The 21856-nt window shown below is 38.9% G+C and overlaps 3 protein-coding genes across 3 annotated transcripts in view; 2 read left to right on the top strand and 1 right to left on the bottom strand.

The window, feature by feature from the left end:
• The window catches only part of cap1 (CAP, adenylate cyclase-associated protein 1 (yeast)), a 14179-nt gene extending 9069 nt beyond the window's left edge, over positions 1 to 5110 (top strand). The window contains exons 7-13 of the mRNA XM_023429077.2: positions 68 to 173; positions 859 to 1045; positions 1680 to 1861; positions 2262 to 2385; positions 2748 to 2830; positions 3161 to 3301; positions 3823 to 5110. Coding sequence (XP_023284845.1) covers positions 68 to 173; positions 859 to 1045; positions 1680 to 1861; positions 2262 to 2385; positions 2748 to 2830; positions 3161 to 3301; positions 3823 to 3906 — 907 coding nt within the window. The 3' untranslated portion in view covers positions 3907 to 5110. The remainder of the gene's footprint in view (positions 1 to 67; positions 174 to 858; positions 1046 to 1679; positions 1862 to 2261; positions 2386 to 2747; positions 2831 to 3160; positions 3302 to 3822) is intronic.
• On the bottom strand, positions 5107 to 13147 carry ppt1 (palmitoyl-protein thioesterase 1 (ceroid-lipofuscinosis, neuronal 1, infantile)). The gene is made up of 10 exons (XM_023429078.2): positions 13008 to 13147; positions 12093 to 12215; positions 10884 to 10993; positions 10039 to 10166; positions 9683 to 9753; positions 8477 to 8579; positions 8271 to 8361; positions 6886 to 6984; positions 6650 to 6721; positions 5107 to 5656 (listed from the first exon to the last, which is right to left on the bottom strand). The coding sequence occupies exons 1-10, from the start codon at positions 13051 to 13053 to the stop codon at positions 5534 to 5536; spliced, it is 966 nt and encodes a 321-aa protein (XP_023284846.1). The 5' UTR covers positions 13054 to 13147; the 3' UTR covers positions 5107 to 5533.
• Positions 13148 to 13752: 605 nt separating this feature from the next.
• LOC111671813 (ras-related GTP-binding protein C-like) lies at positions 13753 to 19332 on the top strand. The gene is made up of 7 exons (XM_023429023.2): positions 13753 to 14314; positions 14774 to 14977; positions 15083 to 15282; positions 17252 to 17366; positions 17459 to 17601; positions 17689 to 17837; positions 18841 to 19332. Exons 1-7 carry the CDS (start codon positions 14135 to 14137, stop codon positions 18996 to 18998), a joined length of 1149 nt encoding a protein of 382 aa, XP_023284791.1. The 5' UTR covers positions 13753 to 14134; the 3' UTR covers positions 18999 to 19332.
• Positions 19333 to 21856: the final 2524 nt, after the last annotated feature.

Below are 21856 nucleotides of genomic sequence, written 5' to 3'. Positions count from 1 at the left end.
AAAAAAAAAAAAAAGATTTGAATGCAAAAAGATGATCACCAGATGATCCTGCTTTCCTCTCCAACAGGGACAAGACACATGTGGACTGGGTGAAGGCCTATGTCTCCATCTGGACTGAGCTGCAAAACTACATCAAACAGCACCACACCACCGGACTGACCTGGAGCAAGAGTGTGAGAATTACAACTAGAAATCTTCTGAAGAGAAAACTGAGGAGTAAAAGTTCTTTGCTGAAAGTGAAGAATAAGACACACTTATAAAGCAACTGACTCTTAGTGACAGTGAAGTAAGAATAGCCTTCAAGAGCAGCTCTAAAGTGATCACATGATTTACTCAGTGAATTGTTTACAATTCTTTATTGCTTAACATTTATTGTTTAATTTACATCACATCTACATATCTAAGTTTACATATTGGGATAAAATAATAGGAAATTGAAGCAAGAAAGAATTCCTGAAATTCCTCTGCTGATAGACAAGGCACATCAAAGAAATGATCTTATAACAGGAAATTAGTTCCACATTGACAAGTTCAGACAATGAATAGACATGGGAGGTGACTGCAAACAAAATCAGTCGGCTTCATTTTTATTCCCTGATGAATCCAAATAAGAAAGGTGCTGTAACATCCTTTCAGATGTTCAAACCAAGTGCAAATAGAAGTACAATATCAGAGCTGCAACAATCAGTCAATTAACTGATAAGTTGATCGACAGAAAAATAACTATGGCAACTATTTTGATAATATAACTGTCTGTTAATTGTAGCTTTTCCTGAACACGATTGTTTACAAATGTTTCTTGAATCATGTGCTCTGACATTACATGGTTTCTGATTTCTAATTTTCTGTCCACCATAGGGCCCCATAGCTTCAGCCACTGCAGCACCTCCCTGTGCTCCTGCTGGTGGATGTCCTCCCCCACCTCCCCCTGGACCACCTCCTCCCCCCATGGACTTGAGCACATCCTCTAGTGGCGGTGCCAATTCTGGTGATGAGCGTAACGCTTTGTTCGCCTCCATCAACAAGGGATCCGACATCACCAAGGGTGGGTAGCTAAAATGTGGGGACTATATCTACTGTATTAACACAACTGCTGATCCAAAAAGACCACTTCCTGTTGCTCTTGAGGCTTTGAATAATTGAACCACACGGAGGCTTTTATTGTGAAAGTTACTGGAAACGCATTCCATTATGATCGAAGGTTGTACAGACTCCTGTTCGCTACGTCTTTATGAATCAGCTGGTTAAATGAATTGAAGGTGACAGGCTTTTACTGCAGTAAACATAGGTTAACATGGCCTTTTTGATGGAAAACACTGTGCATCGTAAAATCTGTTTGCAGTTGCTCATGGCAGTGTCCCAACCCTGTTTCTGACCTGTGGTTTTAGATTTGCATTAGACTGCATTTTTCATATTTTACATTACATATACTCATTTGGCAAACAATTGGCAAAAGCTGATTATTTTACTTATTTATTTAGAATATTTTGAAATCTGCACATCAGTTCAGTTTAGTCTTGGTGAGCATGTGCAAGTGAAATGGTTAATTTTTCCCGTTTTTATATTAGAAGTTTTTATTCACATAAATCAGTTATAAATTGAATGTTTTCGTCTTTGAGCCTGAAACATGTTAAACTGTAGACTTACAATGTCATTCCCTCTTTCCTTGACCCCTCCAGTCCTGAAGCATGTGAGTGAAGACCAGAAGACCCACAAGAATCCTGCCCTGAGGGGTCAGAGTGCTCCAGTTCGTGCTGGACCCAAACCCTTCAGTTCCCCCACTCCCCGACCTGCAGCCTCTCCCGCCCCGGCCCGCACTCTGCCCCCTGTGTTGGAGCTGGATGGGAAGAAGTGGAAAGTGGTAAGATGTTGGACTGCTCTCTCTACAGAGTTACATGAGAAATCACAGTCAATCCAACCATAGGTTAGAGCTGCGTTTATCCTGAGTTGTAGTTACGTTATTCCTGTAAAAGGAAAAACGATGAGAAAAGGACGGGGCCATATCAAAACATGTAGACATGTTGTTTTTGGTTGCTTTTAGCTGGAATGATTGTTTATGCAACGGGCCGAGAGGACTGCCAAAATTAGTCATTCAGTCAGGAAAAAAAAAAATGTTGCCATTTAAAATAGCTTTTCTTAAATAGCTTCAGTGTTAAATCCTTATCTAAACTCTTACTGTCTAAACAGCTCTTGCTCTTGGTGTTGAACTCTTTAATTTCTTGTTCACTGTTTTTTTCTCTGTTCTTTATTGCCCCCTGTAGGAGAACCAGGAGGGCGCACAGAACCTGGTGATCAGTGACACTGAGCTGAAGCAAGTGGTTTATGCTTACAAGTGTAACAAGAGCACCCTGCAGGTCAAGGGCAAAATCAACTCCATCACTGTAGGTAAGATATGAACAACATACCAATAAGACACTGGAAATATTTGAGCATATACAGTAGGGTCCAAAAGTCTGAGACCACTGGGCTGAGACATTTGGACCCACTGTTAGTTGTAATCCGTTATGTCTTTGAATGGCCTTGCTCCTGCACAAGTGCTGTGTAGCCCGTGTCAACACAATCATTCAGATTGTAAAGTAAATAAAATACCACTACAGAAGTTGCAAAAAAAAAGGTGATTGAGTGTCAAAGAGTGTGTGATTGGAGGGTAGAACAATGTTTTTATTTTCCAAAGATCAACTCTTGCCAGTTGCATGACATGCTGTACATGCTTCTGTCCTCTAAACATGTTTGTTTCTCTCCTTTAGACAACTGTAAGAAAATGGGGCTGGTGTTTGATGATGTCGTGGGCATCGTAGAGATCATCAACTGCAAGGACATCAAGGTCCAGGTGTGTATAAAATGTAGTGTTATTACTGCCGTTATTATTAGGATCGTGTGTTGGCTTTGTTGCATTCCATGATATCACCCAGTGATTTCTGCATGAATGAACTTTAATGCATTTTTCACGAGCGTCCTGCTTTATATTCATGTAGTTGCACAATGACAACTGCAAGCTGCTCCGTTTTTGGCCACAGAGCAGCTCTCGTCCTTTTAAGGAAATCTTGGTGGTAGCAGTTAATCAGTGCAGAGATACAACAAAATGCATCCAACTTTTTGCTGTGCATCAGCAGCTGTGTTTGTACGGAGCTAAATTGTGTTGCCCTTTTTATATACCCAGGTCATAGGTAAGGTCCCCACCATCTCCATCAACAAGACGGACGGTTGCCATGTTTACCTGAGCGAAGGCTCCCTGAGCTGCGAGATCGTCAGTGCCAAGAGCTCAGAGATGAACATCCTGGTACCCAAAGATGGAGAATTCGTGAGTATCCGCTCAGGAGGGAAAAGAGATCATAAGATTTACATCATGCTTAATACTTTGTTATTGGCCTCTGTAGCTACTTTGACAATTATGTTGTAAAAATACATGAAGTGGCAGAACCAGACTTAATTAATTGAATAAGATGGTTTTACAAGCTCTGCTAAAAGACTGTTTCAGACAAGCAAGTCATTCAGACATAAAACCGACATCACATTTACATTTACAAAGTAAGTGCTCAATGTCACTTTTATGTGGAAGTCATGACGGCAACCTTATCAGGTCGAACCTGTGACATCTCTCTAACACTTTTAACATGGCACAAGTCTGACTCGAATGCTGTCATTTATTAGGGGATTAATAGTGAGAAGATGGGCTCGTGTTGCTTGGGTTCATGATGTCAGAACAATTTTTAACAGTTAAATGAAGTCAGGAATATTTTGTATTAACATGTCTGTTCAACATAAAATATTCATTTCAAATTGAACATGACCCGTCCCTCTCTCTCTTTTTCCCTCGCTTAGACGGAGCTTCCTGTCCCCGAGCAGTTCAAGACCGTCTGGGACGGCCAGAAGCTTGTTACCACAGCAACAGAGATCGCCGGATAGACTGGGGCAGCGTGTGAAATGGCCGCCCCTCTTCGACACCATCCCCACCCCTTTTTTGCAAACGCCTACCTGACTGACCAACCACCCCACCAGCTAACTCTCACACTGTAGACTGAGATTCGGACCTCATGTGTTATATCTCCCTCCCTTCTTCCTTATCAGCCAATCACAGCTTAAGCTGTCCCTTCAATAAGCCAATGAGAGGACTGCTCGCTTTACCTGGAGCAAATCCTCCAGCCAATCAGCAGGGAGCAGCTTGTCATTCAAATTGGGTTTCCCTGTGAGCCAGTGAGCACTTTCCAAAAACCGTTCATAAGTTTTGCCAATAGCTGCAATGCTCTGTATGATATTTTTTATCTATCTGGATAATGCTAAGCTAAATTGGATATTAAGAATAGCCAACATGCTTCCTCTGTAACAGCACTGCAGCCAGGAGGGCCTGCTGTTGTGGCTTGATAGGTTTCTGTTTCATTATATGCAATTCACCGGTGAAGCACTTGTCAAAGACCTTTTTACAGTGGATAATGGTATCCATATCACCTCCACTGATGCTGACTGTAAAGTTATTAACATTTATAGTGGATAATGACGTATATAAAAATGTCAGCACTCTCAAAGCACATAAGTAGGAGTAAAAACAAGTTGCGTGCAAAACCACTGTCTATTTCACATCATGAAACTCTTCATCTAGATGATATTGGTGCAAATAAAATAGCAGGAAAAAATATAACTCCACGTGCTTTCCCTTAAATCCACCCATAGGACATTCCTGAGTATTAAAAACATTCCATATAAGGAGGCATGTAAGAAAAAGTTTGCGGTGAAGAGCAAAGAGATGTTGATACAAAGTGGCGGAGAAAGAAAATGACACAAAGAGACTGAAAGACATAATCATTGATTGTTGTTGAACGCTTCACCTCCACCTCAGTCTCTAGATTGGAAATATCAGCTGTAATCATCTGTAGAAATATGAACAATTATTAAATAGTCTTAAATATTAGCCCTCACCTTCAACATCTCTCCACTCGCTCCTAGCCATGTCTGCACTCTTCTGACACCTTCAGCTCTTGTAGCTGTGAAGCTCTTTGCTGATTTTTATTTTTTTATATTGTCTCTTTCTTTCACCTCTTTCTTTTTGGGTCCAAAATCAGACGTCTGCTCATTAGTACTGGAGACATCATTAAAAGTGTTGCAATAAAATGAACACATTTTGGTGTCTTTATTGGATTCAACATGTAAAATGTACAGATGCAAATTATGTACATTAGGCTGTTAACACAAGATTTTTCTATTAAAAAAAAAATATTGACCTCATCAGGAGAGCTCACACTGAACATAACATTAGAGTCTAGTGTTAGTAGTACAGCAGTGGACTAACACGAATATAGCTGCTAAAATTAATATGGCATCAGAAAAACAACATTGACATGCAACAAGTGATCAGTGCAAAATGAATGTATGAAGTACGTGCTCTCTGCATCCCTGCTTTTGTTACTAAGCTCCAGTTTACTCTTAACTTGCATTATATTGCTCTTCAAACAATTGATTCAATTTCAGGTTATTGAAGCTGATATTTCATTTTACTCCCAATTTCACTGCCTGGATTCCATCAGTGTCAGCAGTGTTTTTAGCGCAGATAAGGCAGCAGGTTTGCATTGAACCACTCTCTGGTGAACTGGAGGTGGTCTCCCTCAGTTGCCAAGAAAACCAGCTTTTTGGCCTCGTCCATCGCCGCCAGGCCCAAACGATCCTGAACAGAGACACACACAGACCTCACACTCTGAGACCTCACTGTCTAAATGTAAAGGCAGTACTTGATGCAGGATACTAAACCATGTGTAAAAGTATGAAAGAGCTAAAAGAGGAACAGTCTGACATTCTTGAAAAAAAGGTTAATTGTTTTTTTTAAATAAAGATTGATACCATTTTCATTCAAAACAAATAACATCTCAAACTGTCAGACTATTCCTTTCAGACATTTATAATGAAATGTACAACACAAACTGAAAATAACTGCACTCTGCCTTGAAATATTTGACATGGAGGGAGCGCAGAGGAAAAACCAGCCAATTTAAAAAATAAAAAAAAAATCTCAACCTTAATTTTAATAATAGTTTATCTAAATCAAACACCATTTAGAAACTACATTGTGCTTAGAAGCGTTTAAACCATCACACGTGACAAACAATTAACTGAAGAGACTTCCTGAGTTGGACACATCAGGGTATAAGTCCACCTCATTACAGCTATAAAGTAATGCTGTTGCTTTAAATCCCCATATTTAGCATTTATAAGCATATCAAATTTTAATTAATGGTTTATAACATTTTAATATAAGGACTTTTATTCTCATCTCCCCACAATTATATACTTACCGTACAATGCTACATATAATAATAATATGAAACTGCCTTTGGTGAGAAAAGTATAATTTTAAATGTAAGAGTTAAAAAATTCACAAATTTTAAATTTAAATTAGTATATAAAAATAATATCAGTATAGAACAAGAAGAGCAGTACAATTAAAATTAAATGAGGAATACCTTTGTGGGGGCCCTCAAGAAGAAATAAGAACAAAGAATAAAGTAAATAAGAAGAAGGCAGTGTACTGGGTTGAGGGGGAGCAGGCGGCTGAAGCCATGGTTTGTACAAAAGAAATGCACATTAAACTTTTATAAATAAATGTTCAGTAAGTGCAAAGGGTTAACAATCCTCACTGCAAAGACGACAAAGTCACCGTTACCTCTTTGTAGAGAACGCTCTCCTGCAGAGTCTCTGTCTCTTTGGCCTGGCCGGTTTTCAGGAAGCCGAACCACTATGAGAACAATCAGGAAAAGTCTGTTTGTGATGCTGAGTCATTGCATCCAGTGTTAAACACAGACACAGTATATATACTCACTATGGTACTGATACTCCTCCTGGTAAACTGAGGGAGCTGCAAGTGATGATGCTTTAATAAAGAGGTGTTTTGTGTGTTACCTCAGAATCAACAGGATCCACTACAGTGTCCTGCAGGAACTTGACCATGACGAACTTCTCCAGCAGCTGAAGATTCTTCTTATACGTCTCATTTACTCCCTTTAAAATCAGAAAGAAACAGAGATACAAGCTGATTATAAGGAACTGGAATCAGATAACAGAAAAGTAAATATGTAAAATCACACAAACAGTGTGCAAAAAAAATTTAATTTAGTCTCGGAGCAGTATTTACTCTTCTTATTCCTTATGTAGCCATATTCATAAAAACATTTATGTCTTCTTTACAAATCAGTGCCCGTATTCCACTTTCTTTACTTTCTTCATTTTAAAGGTCTGTACTTCTCATCCTGTTTCTGGTCGGCTTTTTATTTACTTGAATTATAAACTGACCGACTGTATTAACTTTGCCTGTGGGACACTTTGGCCTTGTTGGTGCTACTTCAGGCGTTTTGGTCTGTACTGGACTCAGTGTTCACACAACCTTCACAAATTATACATAGAGCTTGTTTTATACATGCCTGAAAGCTCTTATTCTCCTGATTCTATCTGTGAAATGCATTTAAGTTTATCACATATCACAGAACTGACACATTGTGGGTTGAGATTATGGCTCCAAAGTGTTTTCCACACAAACTCTCCTACTACAGACCATATAGTCCCTTTTTTATGCCAAAAGAAAATAGTCGAGACAGAAAAACTGCCACTTCTACCATGTTTGTGCCTCTGTAACTTTGGCTCAGTATCTCTTCTACTCATTCTGACTTTTTGCTTGTAAAATAACCTTTGTATTTGACTGTTTGTGTCTTTTATATGTTGTCTGCTGCGAGCCTTGTCAGACTCAGATCTGTTATTCTTCATGGGTGACGAAAATAGTTTCGCCTCTTTTGTTGTTAATGTGCTCGTCTGTAAATTTCCACAGATACAAAAAGGAATTAATAATAAAAAACTAACTAGGGATTCATCAAGTTGTATATCTCTAAATTCCTTTTTTTAAAATAGTCACTTTTAAAGTTGCAGCAAATAATCTTGATTCACTTAATTTAGATCTTTTAATGGCATCTCAGTCTTCAGCAGCAGATGTCATGGACAATCAAACTCCATTTATTACTCCAAGAAGACTGTGAGATGCAGTTTAAAGCCCTGGAAATATCCAGTTAACTGAACCTGAAGATGTTTCATACGTAACCATATTTTCCCTTAAGTTTACTTGTCAAACTACAATTTCAATATGAATGAACTTTGACCCTTAATGCCCTTTTTGTTTTACCGAAATAGCAAGAGCTTGCACACGAGCATGACTGATCTCTCTGTGTTTGGTCTAATTATTCTGCTCGCAGACTCCAGGTGCGATCTGGTTTTGCAAAGTCCCGTATCCACATACTGACCCTTTCCTGATTGATGTCGGCCAAGAACAGGCTGTGCTTCTTGTACAGGTCGTCATTTAACGGATCGTGCCAGTACTGCGCCTGCACCAGGCTGATAACCACAGACACAACATCCAGTCAGTGCTGCACATCAGTTTAACAATAGTCCAGGACCAGTGGTGGCTGCTACACACACCAGCCACACGCAGTCATTCAGAGAGACTTACTGTTTTTGAACCAGATCAGAGTAAGCTCCACTGTTCAGAGCTTTGCGAATCATGTCACAGATATGAGAGCTCTCTCCGGGACACCTGGGCAGCCCGTACACTCCTGAGGAACGACAAAGACGTGCAGAGGTTATCTCGCCGAGACAGAGTTCATGATGATGATGACTCATATTCACACTGTCTTGTGGAGTTTTAAAAAAAAAAAAATGACAGAGGAGCTATAAATAAAGGCCTTGTCTGGAGATACATGGTCACAGTGTCAACACGGAGGAGAAGTCCTTAAAATACTGGGAAAAAATTGACGTTTAAACATCTGCAGTTCAGTGACACTGAACAAATTCTGTCTACTGAGGAAGGTGATAAAAATCTAATTTAACTTTATTATCCAGAAGAGAAAATTCATCAGAGGTGCAAACACAGAAGCAATACAAGTAAAATAAGATAATGTATTACAGTCAGAAGCTCCAGAAAGCTATTAAATGGAACGTTTTTTGTCAAGGTCAAGAGTGAATTTTGAAACTCAAGTTTTATTGAAGACACAAATTTCACATTTGAAAACAATGATCTGTTGCTGTCTGCTGTTAATGGAGACCTTCATTATTCCTAGACACGTTTTACTTGTTTAACCATATAATATCCCTGAAAAACTGCATAGAGATAATTCACAGCTGGACGTTGCATTATGTTGATATGTTAAGTAATGCTATATTTTATTGTTGTCAACTGTAGGAGCCATTTATTATTCCTGTTTGTTGTTTCGTTTGTTATTTGTTTTTCAACAAGTAAATATTCTAGATATTTGCTTCATGTAGATTAGATTTATTAGGCACTTTGTTTTGCTAATAATTTGTTTCGTTTGCTTAATTTTGCCAGTTGTATTTTTTTTGTAAGAACTGGGCAGCACTATAGACACCTAAGGTTTAATACAGGTAGGCAGATACAGGACCAGCATGCAACTGTGAGGGCCCACATTCATGGTAATGAAGGCGGGCAGTTCGTGGACGACAGTGAAGCTCTGAAACAGACATTTTGATATCAGGCTTTGGATAAACACGATTTATTGTTGGTTTTGTTTTGTATGACACGTGACACCAAAACGTAATGTAATATTATACAGTGACTTGGTGCAATTAGACTGAGAGTACTGCTAGCTTTGCTCAGGGAAGTGAGCCGATCTGGTGTTGTAGTTTCTCATAATAACGTTACCTTGGTGCTGACCGCCGATGGAGAGCAGGGTTTTCATTGGAGGAGAGGGACAGCGCTGAGCCACGGCCCTCCTGTGAGGAGAGGAACCAGGAGGAGTGAGAGTGAGCTTCCTCCTTCTTGTCAGGAACAGAGAACATGCTCAAACAGAGGATGCAGCCTGAGAACAAAGCTCAGGTTGAGAACTTTACCATCTTGACCTTCTCAAACAAAGCTGAAAGCATCTTTAAGATCCTGTATTTCCTTCCCTGTGAGAAAGAATAAGGCAAGAAGGGAATCTACCCCAACACAGGAACTGTTCAATTGCTCTCACATTCACATAACAAAACCATTCAGCGTCCAGAACAGGAGTTACATACAGAAATTGCGCCCCCTGGGAGAAGCCCATGGCATTGTATCCTCCCTTCAACTTGGGGTCCTGAGCCAGCTGACTGCACACCTCAGACACCTGCTCATTCACATCCATGAAAAACCCATTTTCTGTGTCCTGCAGGAGGAGAAACATGAAAAGTTCAAAGCATGACAGAGAGATTAAAAGAAGAAGACGAGCTCCATCCACGAGGAGAGATAAAGTCACGGTGTTGCGACGGATCAAAGGGAAAAGCAACAGAGTCGTACTGGTCTGCTATGAATATTAACACAGAAAAATTACACAGTCAAGTTGTAAAGGAGCTATTTTTCTGATGTAACTTTCGCCACTAGCACTGCAAATATCACAGAATAGGAATCCTTACATGTCATATGGATGAATCAATCAAAGACGTTCGGTTCACATGCAACATTCTTGGCTAAACGTGTCATATTTTTACATGAATTGTGAGTTTGTTCAAGAGGAAAAAGGGGACTTGATTTCTCTATTCAGTGCACTGAATTAATTTATGTTCTTTTCCAGAAAGTAAATAAAGTTCACACAGACAAATATCACACAGATTTCTTAGGTTAAAGTATCTAGTTTTTAACTAGAGAAAAACTATAAAATAACATAATATGGATAAAACATAACTTTAAAAACAGGTCTCTCCTATTTTCACATGATAAAAGAGCCAAAATAAGTGAGTGCAGACCTGTTTTCTCCAGCAACTTAATCATTTTGAAATTAAGATGCTTGCCTACAGACAAATTTTCTTCATAAGAGCTTTGGCAGTGGCTAGGGAGTAGGTTCATTAAAAAAAAAAAGAAGAAGTGCTTTACAGTGTAAAAGTACCTGTATGACGTTTTTCCCAATCATCAGTGAGAGCACGTAAACGCCAGAGATCTCCTCCTCGATCATCTTCTTCATCGCTCCCATGCTGAGAGGGTTACAACAGCTGTCACCTGGTGAACACATACATATTTACCTAATTATCATTTAAAGAGTTTAGCTAAATCTGACTCACTTTACAGCACTAAATGTAGCAGATGTAGTGTATGTTGGTTTTAAAATAACATGACATGTATTACCTACTTCATCCTAGACACTGTAGTTTATTTTGAGTCCCACAAACACTGTCCTGCTGCCATAAATACTCACTAGACTCGTGTTTGCTATGAAAGTGGAACCAACAGTCTTGTGTGTCATAGACAGGGTAGGAACATTTAAAGTAGTGAAAAACATTGCAGGCTTTTGCCTTTTTGTAGGATTTATTGACAGAAAGAAAAATATAGAGAAACACCAGCCTTCGTCAATCTAACCTTATAAAAGGAAGACGAGCGAGGAGGTTTTTTTATTTTGTTTCTTTCACTTCCCATAACTGGGGTTTTCTAGCCATGGGAAAATGCATCTATTAACCTTTCAGATATAAGCATGGTTCTCCAGCTCTAAGGCTACATAGCACACTTCATCTACCTCACATTAAAGGCTTTGTGAAGTTTGTATTTCCCCAGTACTTTTCTTATTGTAAAGAAGTGATGTTTTTTACTTTCATTTTAGGTCTCTGCTATTTTACATAACAAAAAGAGCCAAAATAAGTGAGTGCAGACCTGTTTTCTCCAGCATCTCAAACACTTTGAAATCAAGATGCTTGCCTACAGACAAATTTTCTTCATAAGAGCTTTGGCAGTGGCTAGGGAGTAGGTTCACCTTTTCTCTTGAAAAGAGGGTCAAAATATGTGTGGATGCATAATGTGTTCATCATGGGAGTAGCTGTCCTGCAGGATTAACTTTCCCTTTCTGATCTGATATGACACTGTTAGCATTATGTCACATTATAAATCTTGAGATCATCAGTTTTCTTTTATTTTCCTGTCTCCTTATAACCTTAAGGTTATAACACAAAGGAGACACTTATCAAAGATAATAGTTTTATTAGAACTAGGTTCAAATTGTCTTAAAAAAAAAAACAGTTTTGTTCATAATTTCAACTACAAAACGTACAACAGGTGAATATAATGTTTTCATCCTTTCAGTATAATAATGGGCAGTGCAGTCACTCACCCATTCCATGCCACAGCACCACTGGTATGGTCCCATTGTTGGAGTCGTGAATTTGGCTGCCAGCAGCCACCAGCACTGCACCGGCCAGGAGGAAACACAGGATGGCTGCTGTCATTCTGGATCCTGAAGAAACAAAGAGCAAGCATGCAATTATTTCTATAGCACTTTTCAAAACTGAAGTTACAAAGTGTTTCACAGAAATAAGACAAGATAGACGAGACAAGGCACACAATATAACACACAAGATAAAAGTTGGACAATCAGAAAAAAAGCCAAAAGATGCTTTTTAAAGATGTGAACACACTGATTTGGCTTCTCTGATCTGATTTTTACAATCTTAGTTGGAAAAGTGAGGACTGGATCAGTGATTTCACGTGGAGCTCAAACTTTAGCTTGGGATCAAAAGTATTTCAAATATTTTTACACTGGGTTCAACAATTTGGGCACAATTGGACATTAAAGTATCTGCTTCAATTGTAACACTGGTCTGTTTTGTTAGGGGGTCAGAAAGTGTATATGTTTGTGTTACAATGGTCAAACACATCGGTCAGTCATTGTGCAGAACTGAAACTAAGGTGTATTCATTTCCTGTTAGCGACAGTGCTTTCAATTCTTTATCACTGCATCTACACTGTCTCAGATATACCTAAAAAGCGTTAAAGTCGTGAATGTGCCCAGAAATTATACTGTATACTTATACAACATATTTTAAATGGGTCAGAGAATCACTCATAAATTAGCTCGAACAAGCTAAGAGCTCAGGTTTTTACATCAAATACGTTTTTGGAACATGCAGTACCAGATTTAAGCTTTGACAGCGGTTAAAATCAAGCCAACATTCAAATACAGCACACCTTCCTTATAACAAGCCACATTAAAGTTAAAACATTATGAATCTACGAACACATTACTCACCGCTCGTGAATCCTTCCTGTTTCTGTTGGGCTACTTGTTGTTGCATGATGATGTTTAGACTGAACAGCCAATCAGATTAAGGAGGCGGGGCTACACGCAAACACGGGCCTCTGTTGCCAGATTGAACAGTTTTCCTCTTATTTGAGCTAAGAATTGATCTGGGCTGGTTGTTTGCTGGCTGGGCTACTGTTTGTAACACGAGGGCGATTTATACCCTACCTACAAAGAGTTAGGCTATAATATATAGCCTTTCAAACTGTAAGGGATACCTGTAGGGTGCAGTGTAGTTGTTCTAAAAACAATCGGGGGTTTTGTAGTCAGGCCCACAAATCCCATAGTATCTGATTGCAGCAGTATCTGAACCAACACACAGCCTACACACTTTCAGATTTAGTGTGGTTTACACTTTCGGGGGAAGTACATTAAAAACAGACGCTTTCAGAACTTTGCTGAGAGTAATCAGGTTTTTCCTCAATATCAAAGTAATTCACTGATAGTTGTCAGTACATTCAATAGTACACTACAATTAGGAACTTTTAGTAGTGACTTCGGTGTACTTTATTTGCTTACGTCAAGAAACATGGATTAAAATTGCTCAAAGGCTCAAGTTATAGACCACAGTGTAATTCTATGAATCACTACACTTAATATATTCACAATAGAGAATACATTTTACATTTAATGTACAATTGCCCATAACTTCTAATTTTAATATAATTTACACCCATATTCATTATATAAAAAATTAAAATTCAGCCCCTATTCCAGTCAAACCTGGCAACACAGAAGTGGGTGGTAATGTCTAACTTGTGAGGGTTCTTTTTAGTCTTCCTTTCTCTTTTCTTGATTGAATCAATCCAACCTATGCTGATATTATGGTAATTTTAAGGTCTTGGTATCGTTTATTTCAAACCCCATGTGGATACGTTTGAGGTTTGACTTGGTATTTTATCACAGAGCTCCGCGCTCCAGCTGCTAGCTCATTAGCTTGCCATGCTAACTCGTTGCGAAAATCCTCGACAACAACAATCTTGCACGGAAGCGGATTATTTACCTGTTTAGCTAAAAGTTGAAGGCACCGGGCGATTTTAAGGGGAGCACAATAAATAAAGTTAATAAAGTAAAGGATGTCGATTAATTGCGAGGAGCCTGCGTTGACAGGGAGTTACAGTGTCGTGGGGTCGTTTCCCAAAAGTTTTGGTTATGAGGTGGACGAAGCAGACATGGAGGAGAGCTCCACACCGGCTGATAAACCCAGGATACTGCTGATGGGGCTGAGACGGAGTGGAAAGTCATCCATCCAGAAGGTATTTTTAATTTTATTAGTATTTAAAACCAAATAATAAATAAATAAATTGGAATATACCTTAAATTATATTTAGCCCACTACAAAAACCGATTCACATTAAACGTACATTTATAGGCTAATATAAAACAGCCAACATGTTTTTTACTTGCAGTCTTCTTGTGTTTTTTCTACCGACATATTTCAGTTTCAAAAATTATGAAAAATCAAAAGATGTTTCTGTTTTTCTGTCAGTGTCAACAAAAAATTGAAAGTTGCAAGCTTGTGAAAACATGAAGTGGTCACTGAGTGTAGTGCATACGATGATGACCATTAGATTTCTCCATGTGTAGCACCATATAAGATACTGAATCACCTGTTAGGTTGTGTAGTAGACATGCATTGCATTGGGCTGTAGTATTGTCTTGTTAAAATTATAACATTTTAGTGACACAGTATTAAGTTGTGCACCTGTTCCCAGGTTGTATTCCACAAAATGTCACCCAATGAGACTTTGTTCCTCGAGAGCACCAACAAAATCTACAAGGACGACATCTCCAGCAGCTCCTTCGTCAACTTCCAGATCTGGGACTTTCCTGGACAGGTGGACTTTTTCGACCCCACGTTTGACAGTGAGATGATCTTCAAAGGAACCGGCGCTTTGATCTTTGTCATTGACGCTCAGGTAGGATGAAGTGAATTGTACAGTTAAGGTTTTAAATGCTTCCTGTGTGAGATGAATTAACATGTCACCTCTTTCCTGTGCTGAACGCGTCTCTCCTACTATTAGGATGACTACGTGGAGGCTCTTGGGCGGTTGCATCTCACTGTGTCCAGAGCTTACAAAGTGAATCCAGACATCAACTTTGAGGTGTTCATCCATAAAGTAGACGGCCTGTCGGACGACCACAAAATAGAAACACAAAGAGACATTCATCAGAGGGCCAACGACGATCTGGCAGATGCCAACCTGGAGAGGGTTCATCTCAGGTGAGTGTCTGACATGTCTGCACAGGTTAGACAAGTTCTTACAGTTACTCAGGGTTTCAGAGCAGGATTTAGCTGCAGATCCTAGAAACCAAGTTTATTTTTTATTTTTTAAATTGTCATCTAACAAGATGATCGTTTATGTTCTTTAGAGATCCAGAGAGAGAAATGTGTTGATACCAAACAACTGAGCGAACAAACTGCAGTTTTCATTTATTATGGTGTTGTTGAATCCACTGAAAAGAGTAAATCCCTGTAGGGCAGCAGTGGAGATGACTATCCCACTTTGAAATTAAGATATTGTGAATTCAGCCTTTCCGCCCAACTTAAATTCTGATGTTTATTGTTTAATGACGTCAAATGATCTCAAATATAAACACCAGTACGTGAGCACCATTTCAAGAAAGCTGGATTCACCATCTCCAGCTCCTGTTTCCTCGTCTTTCCCTTTCATTTATGTCAGTATAAAAGCACCAGAGGCGTGGAGTAAACATGAGCGTGCTGTTTGAACTGTCATTATTATCAGACGTGTTACTTTCGGTTGCTATTTGGCGCGTTCAGTGTGTAAAATAACCAAGTGTTCCTTGCTCTAAAGGTGCACAATGTTTTTATATCAACAATGGATCAAAGAACCGTGTGTAATGTGAAAGGTGTTGCTCACAGTGACAAACCAACAGAGAATCATCATAACTCCACAGTTTCTCTCAGCTGTACGGAACCAGCACGACAAAACTTTTCTGCCATCGGCCAAACGACAAATGGTCAAATTTAGCAGTCTTATTCATGCAGGTATCCAATCAGCCAATCACGTGGCAGCAGTGCAATGCATACAATCCTGCAGATACAGGTCAGGAGCTTCAGATAATCTTCATATCAAACATCAGAATGAGGGAAAAATGTGATCTCAGTGACTTCGACCGTGGCGTGATTGTTGAAGCCAGACGAGCGAGTCGAGTGATTCTGAAACTGCTGATCTCCTTTGATTTTCACACACAACAGTCTCTAGAGGTGTGGAGAATTAATAAATACATTTAAAAAAAACCATCCAGTGAGCGGCGGTTCTGCGGGCGGAAATGCCTTGTTGATGAGAGGTCAGAGGAGAAGGGTCAGACTGGTTGGAGATGACAGAAAGGCCACTCAGATAACCACTCTTTACCACGTCGGGCAGAAAAAAGCGTCTCAGAATGATGAACTCGTTGAACCTTGAGGTCGATGGGCTACGACAGCAGGAGACCACGTCAGGTTCCACTCCTGTCAGCAAGGGCAGAAATCTGAGGTTGACAGTTGAAGTCTGGGAAAAAAAGGTAGCCTGGTATATTCACTGTATAGACATTTTCAACAGTATATACTAGACTTGGTAAAATTACGGCACTAACATTGTATATTTTTAGAATGAGTTTTGTCCTAGATTTTAATTATAATTCTGTTACTAGTTAAGATTATTTGTTTATGTTTTTATTGTTATTCTTATCTACCTGTTTGAGTAGTCTTATATCATTTTGTGATTCTTTGTGATTTGGCTGCCGTAATAGAATAATGTATCTATCAAAGTATCCATCTGCAAGTTGTACGTAAGGAAATCGATAGTAGAAAATGCATAAAGTAAAACATTAAAAAAAGGAACAACACTAGAAAAAACTATATTGAGGTCTCATGGTGTTCTGCCCATAAGTTTTCCCTTCCTGTTTTGTATAACCCTAAGAGATGGAGCTGTTTCTGCTTTTTAGTAGAAAGTTTTTTGTCAGACATTTTAATTACAGTGTTAAGTTTAACATGGTAATAATAATAATAATGATATTCTATCACTGTGAAATGGTTGGGTTGGTTTGTTGTTTTGTCCTCACAGTAAGCAGACATGGCGATACTATCGTTGTGATGTTAAAACTATGATTTTAAGTTTCTTTCCCAACTTGTTTGCTGCCACTGTAACTTTGTTGTGTCTTACCTCTCCTCTCCTGCTTCCCGTCCTCAGCTTCTACTTGACCAGTATCTACGACCACTCCATATTCGAGGCCTTCAGCAAAGTCGTCCAGAAGCTCATTCCTCAGTTACCAACCTTGGAGAACCTTTTGAACATTTTCATATCCGTATGTTGTTATTATTAAAGTAAATTTTTTTTTTTTTTTTTAAGTGCGTCGTATTTGCACATTGTCTTATTAACGTCCTTGGTGTTTTCCAGCACTCTGGGATTGAGAAAGCCTTCCTGTTTGATGTTGTTAGCAAGATCTACATCGCCACAGACAGCTCACCTGTGGACATGCAGTCCTATGAACTCTGCTGTGATATGATCGATGTTGTCATTGACGTCTCCTGCATTTACGGGTGAGAGGCATCACGCTGTACAAGTGTTGGCCAAGATCATATCCCTTTTTACATTCAGAGTTTAAAGCTGCTTCTTGCTCTTGGCAGACTAATGGAGGGTGGCAGCGGCTGTGCGTATGACAAGGAGTCTTTGGCTATCATCAAGCTCAACAACACTACGGTGCTTTATTTGAAAGAGGTCACAAAGTTCCTCGCTCTCGTCTGCATCCTCAGAGAGGAGAGCTTCGAGAGGAAAGGTGGGTAGTTTTAGGTTTTATAAACAGCTGAGGCGTGCGGTTTGATTAGACAGGATGTCCAAAATGTTTCTTTAACGTCTGAAACCGGCTACACAGAACTGTCTCCACTGCTCAAAGTGATGTTTGATCCTACAGTTTCATTTATAGTACGGCCACACTAAAATAGTCCGTGTTTTCTCTTTTGCTAGAGCCAACTTTCTGCATCTAACCTTCTCTATGGTCACTGATTTTAAAGTATTTATGTTTATTTTGTGATCATAAAATAGTGGTTTCATTGACCTGTCAGTGAAGCAGCACAGGGATTACTGTTTACTTTGATTAACAGGTAGCATTTGCGCTATTTTATATTTAATATATGTTGTATTATTTTATATTTCTTCTTACTAAACTGTGAGCTACAATAAAACACAGTGAAGGGCAGGACCGGGCTGAACAGAGGTAGTTACCAGACTGTCCCACTCCTCACCACACTGTGGCCGTGATGCAGCATTTTGTTTTTTGCGACTGAAAGAGAACAACAAAGAGAGCATTTGAAGAAATAGTTCAACATTTTGGGAAATACTTATTTGGTTTCTTGCTGACAGTTAGTGAACATCCGTAGAAAAACCAAAGCGTAAAAACAGCTCCCTCGAGTCATGTTGTTACTGTGAAGTTGCAACCACCGGAGACCTCAGGAAGTAGCACAGGACATACAGTATATCTTGTGTAAAACTATAACATGCTGTTTTTACTCTTCGGTTTTTTTTTTTATTGATTAAGGTAATGTATTTATTAGAGATCATCCAACTGTCTTGAAGAACGTGAATAAGAAATAGTGAAAGCGTATTTCCTAAAGTGCTAAACTGTTTAACCATCATCCTGTTTTTTTTTTTTTTGAGTGTACGGAGATCAGATAATGTTAGTGTGAAGACACAGTGTTTCCACATTTAGCCATCTTAGCGTGTGTACTCTAAAGTGATTCACTGATCTCAGGCTTCAAATGACTCATGTCACCTCTTTGCAGGTTTGATAGAGTACAATTTTCATTGCTTCCGAAAAGCCATCCATGAAGTGTTGGAAATCGGCACCTCAGCGGAGGGAGCTGTCTGGAGACCAGTGAGCTCGTCCAGCAACGGCCTGAGTGGATTAAAATTTGCTCCCCTGAATGGAAATGCTGTTTAAAGCGCAAAGAGGAGACAAGTGACAGGTGTAATTCTTTGGCCTACCTGACGTGCAGCGAGGCAGCACATTGTGGAGAACTAATATGAAAGCACACAAGCCTCTTGTCCTGTACATGTTGTCTCACTGTGTGCAGCTTAATGTGAATCCATTAGAGAAGCAGCTCGTGAACTCAGGAGGATGATAGTGTAGCCTTGAACTTCCTGCATATGACTGAGTCACAGCTCGGAGGGCTGAAACAAGCTGTTGGGCTAAATCTGATCTACATGGTTCTCCTCTGGTTTGAGAAGAGGAGATGAATAGTTCAGAAATATATATATATATATATAAATAGATGTGTATAAGAGACAGATCCTCGGTTGAGGGGAACATGCAATTCTACCCCCGGTTGTATAATGGCCTATGTCAAAAGTGTGACTCTTTTGTTGAGTTTTTTGTGTTTCCTGAAAAACCTGAAAAAATGACTTAGGCCATTATTTTAAGAGGGTGTCGATATATATATATATATAAATAGAACTAAACAACCCACTGTACAATAGTTTGGTTCCTACTTTCTGCACATGTATTAGTAGTGATTTGTCGAAGATTCTGTCAGTTATGTTTACCTTCTTGGCCAGTTTATCCTGTGATCGCCGTAGTATAGAACTACTTGTGAAGATACTTCTGGTACAGTTTAAGTGCTTGCCGTCAAACTGAGCTCAGTGTAACCGCTCCATTGACTTGACCAGCTACGTGGCGAACTGTAGTTCCACGAACTACACTTCACACTCTAAAACAGCAAGAGCCTCTTTCATGTTCCTGCTCGATTTGCCTTGAATTATTGAGTTCTTTAAGTGGCTTTAATCCCCTGTATGAAAAACAAATCCTGTGGAGCACAGTGTTTGTTCTTCAGATTGTTTTCTGTTGATAATGATTCATGCGACCAGCGACCGGTGCTCTGCTCAGGATCTCCTCCGACCAGAACTGTGCCAGTTACACCATTAGAGCCTCGGTTGATTAACAAAGGGGTCGACAACACGATGGTCTTAATGCAGTCCGGACATAACTGATGCTTTTCACTCTGACAGCCTGCCATGCCTGCTGACAGCTGACTTTTTTCATCAACATATTGGCCAAATTTACTACACACATTTTATTAGTAGCAATTGTTTTGCTTTTTTGGTGTGAACGATGAGTGGGACCTTAAAGATTTATTTTTATTATTGTATGTAATTCTTTATTAAAATATGTTTCATATTTTGTTGACTCAAGCTTAAGTGTTTTTTTTCTGTTTCTCATAATAATTATTTAACATTGTATCTCATAATTTTAAGAAACCTTCTGATAATTATGATACACTGAGATATAATTGTGTTAAACTCATTTTATGACTCAGTATCTTATAATTATAAGAAACTTATAAATATGAGAAACTATGGCCTTAATGTTTTTCAAGTGTTTTTTTCTCATAATTATGACGTATTATTATGAGAAACCTTCTCATAATTGTAATTTTGAGCATTATCTCATAGTTATGAAATACAAAGTTCAAAATCCACCATGTGACTTCTTTCAATATGAACTTTTTTTTCTCATTATTATGACATTCTAATTATAAAGTCACAATTATAAAAAAAAAACCTTTATCATAATGGATACAGTGTTAGTTAATTGTCCACCACCTTTTTCAACAATTTAACATCTAATACTTACAAGAAACTTTCTCATACTTATTAGATGCTCAATCTCAATTTTAAGATTCAAAGTTGGTTAAAAATCCACCACTTTACTATTCTCATGCCGCCATGCAGACGACAGCCGCGACCAGAGGCCTGTGCTTTCGGGTTGTCCGTCCCTCCATCCTGTTCTCGTGAACGCGATATCTCAGGAACACCTTTAGGGAACATCCTCAACTTTGGCAAAAATGTTCACTTAACCTCAAGAAGAAGAACTGATCAGATTTAGGTAATCACAGGTCAAAGGTCAACGTCGCTGTGAGTTCACATCTGTGCCATTCTTGTGAACATGATATCTCAGGAAAACCTGAAGGGCATTTTTTCAGTTGAGTTAATTTATTGGAATTCATTAAATTCATTATTATTATTATTATTATCATTAGCCATTTAGTTTAATTTCTTTTGAATCTGACGTATGCATATGCTTCCACCCTTGAACTGAGCCATTGTAGATGATGTGTTTGAACAGCAGATGGCAGCATATTTACATGTTAATATTCATTTTGGGATGCACTCATGCCTGTGCAATATTTCAGATTAGGAATGAAAGTTTATTTTTTCATCAGATCCTCCAGGAAGACCCAACAGTCCATCAAAAGCTCTTGCAAATAAGCATAAAAACGCCACACACACGAGGTGAAAGCCTTCATCACATCATAGTCCTCTACTGTACATCATGACTTAATGGGTGGTGGCAGGATGGAGCCGCAGCTGAAGCCTCTAATCGTCCCCAGACCTCCTGCTCACCACTGTGGAAAATGGAGGTCAACGAGCGGGAAAATGATATCTTGCTCTCTGGGATTTTTTTTTTTTTTTCGAGATCTTGCAGTTTGCTTCTAACCACAGAAAAATTCATACAGCAGAGAAACCTCAGATGAAACGCAAGATTTTAGAGTGAAAGGCAATATGGAGAGCGTACGAGGTTTAAAGCTGTTGGTCAGCATCTTTATCCATGTATGATGGATGTAACTGTGCTGAGACATGCCTTATGGTAAAGGTTTATTTTAACCATTTATAACCAGCAGCTTACATAAACAATAAACTGTTGGGAACACAACATAATGTAGTTGTAAGCAGATATAGGGCATTTTTAGGAATATGCAATGTTAAGTTTATATTATGATTATGATATTTTTTTAGCATATT

Source organism: Seriola lalandi, unplaced genomic scaffold, assembly GCF_002814215.2.
Source record: "Seriola lalandi dorsalis isolate HSWRI2012SDOR001 ecotype SW California unplaced genomic scaffold, Sedor1 jcf7180002054887, whole genome shotgun sequence".
In the NCBI taxonomy this organism is placed as follows: Eukaryota; Metazoa; Chordata; class Actinopteri; order Carangiformes; family Carangidae; genus Seriola; species Seriola lalandi.
This window is presented reverse-complemented; position numbering and strand designations above follow the sequence as displayed.

What these genes read in the sequence shown, in the direction of transcription:
- ppt1 (XM_023429078.2), bottom strand. Translation starts at nt 13,053, where the DNA reads ATGCAACAACAAGTAGCCCAACAGAAACAGGAAGGATTCACGAGCG. An exon ending in ACAGGAAGGATTCACGAGCG is followed by an intron (nt 12,216 to 13,007) that starts GTGAGTAATGTG and finishes TTGTTTCTTCAG; the next exon opens with GATCCAGAATGACAGCAGCC. An exon ending in TCCCAGGGGGCGCAATTTCT is followed by an intron (nt 9,754 to 10,038) that starts GTATGTAACTCC and finishes CTCTCCTCACAG; the next exon opens with GAGGGCCGTGGCTCAGCGCT.
- LOC111671813 (XM_023429023.2), top strand. Translation starts at nt 14,135, where the DNA reads ATGTCGATTAATTGCGAGGAGCCTGCGTTGACAGGGAGTTACAGTGTC. An exon ending in TTTTGAACATTTTCATATCC is followed by an intron (nt 17,367 to 17,458) that starts GTATGTTGTTAT and finishes GGTGTTTTCCAG; the next exon opens with CACTCTGGGATTGAGAAAGC. An exon ending in GACGTCTCCTGCATTTACGG is followed by an intron (nt 17,602 to 17,688) that starts GTGAGAGGCATC and finishes TGCTCTTGGCAG; the next exon opens with ACTAATGGAGGGTGGCAGCG.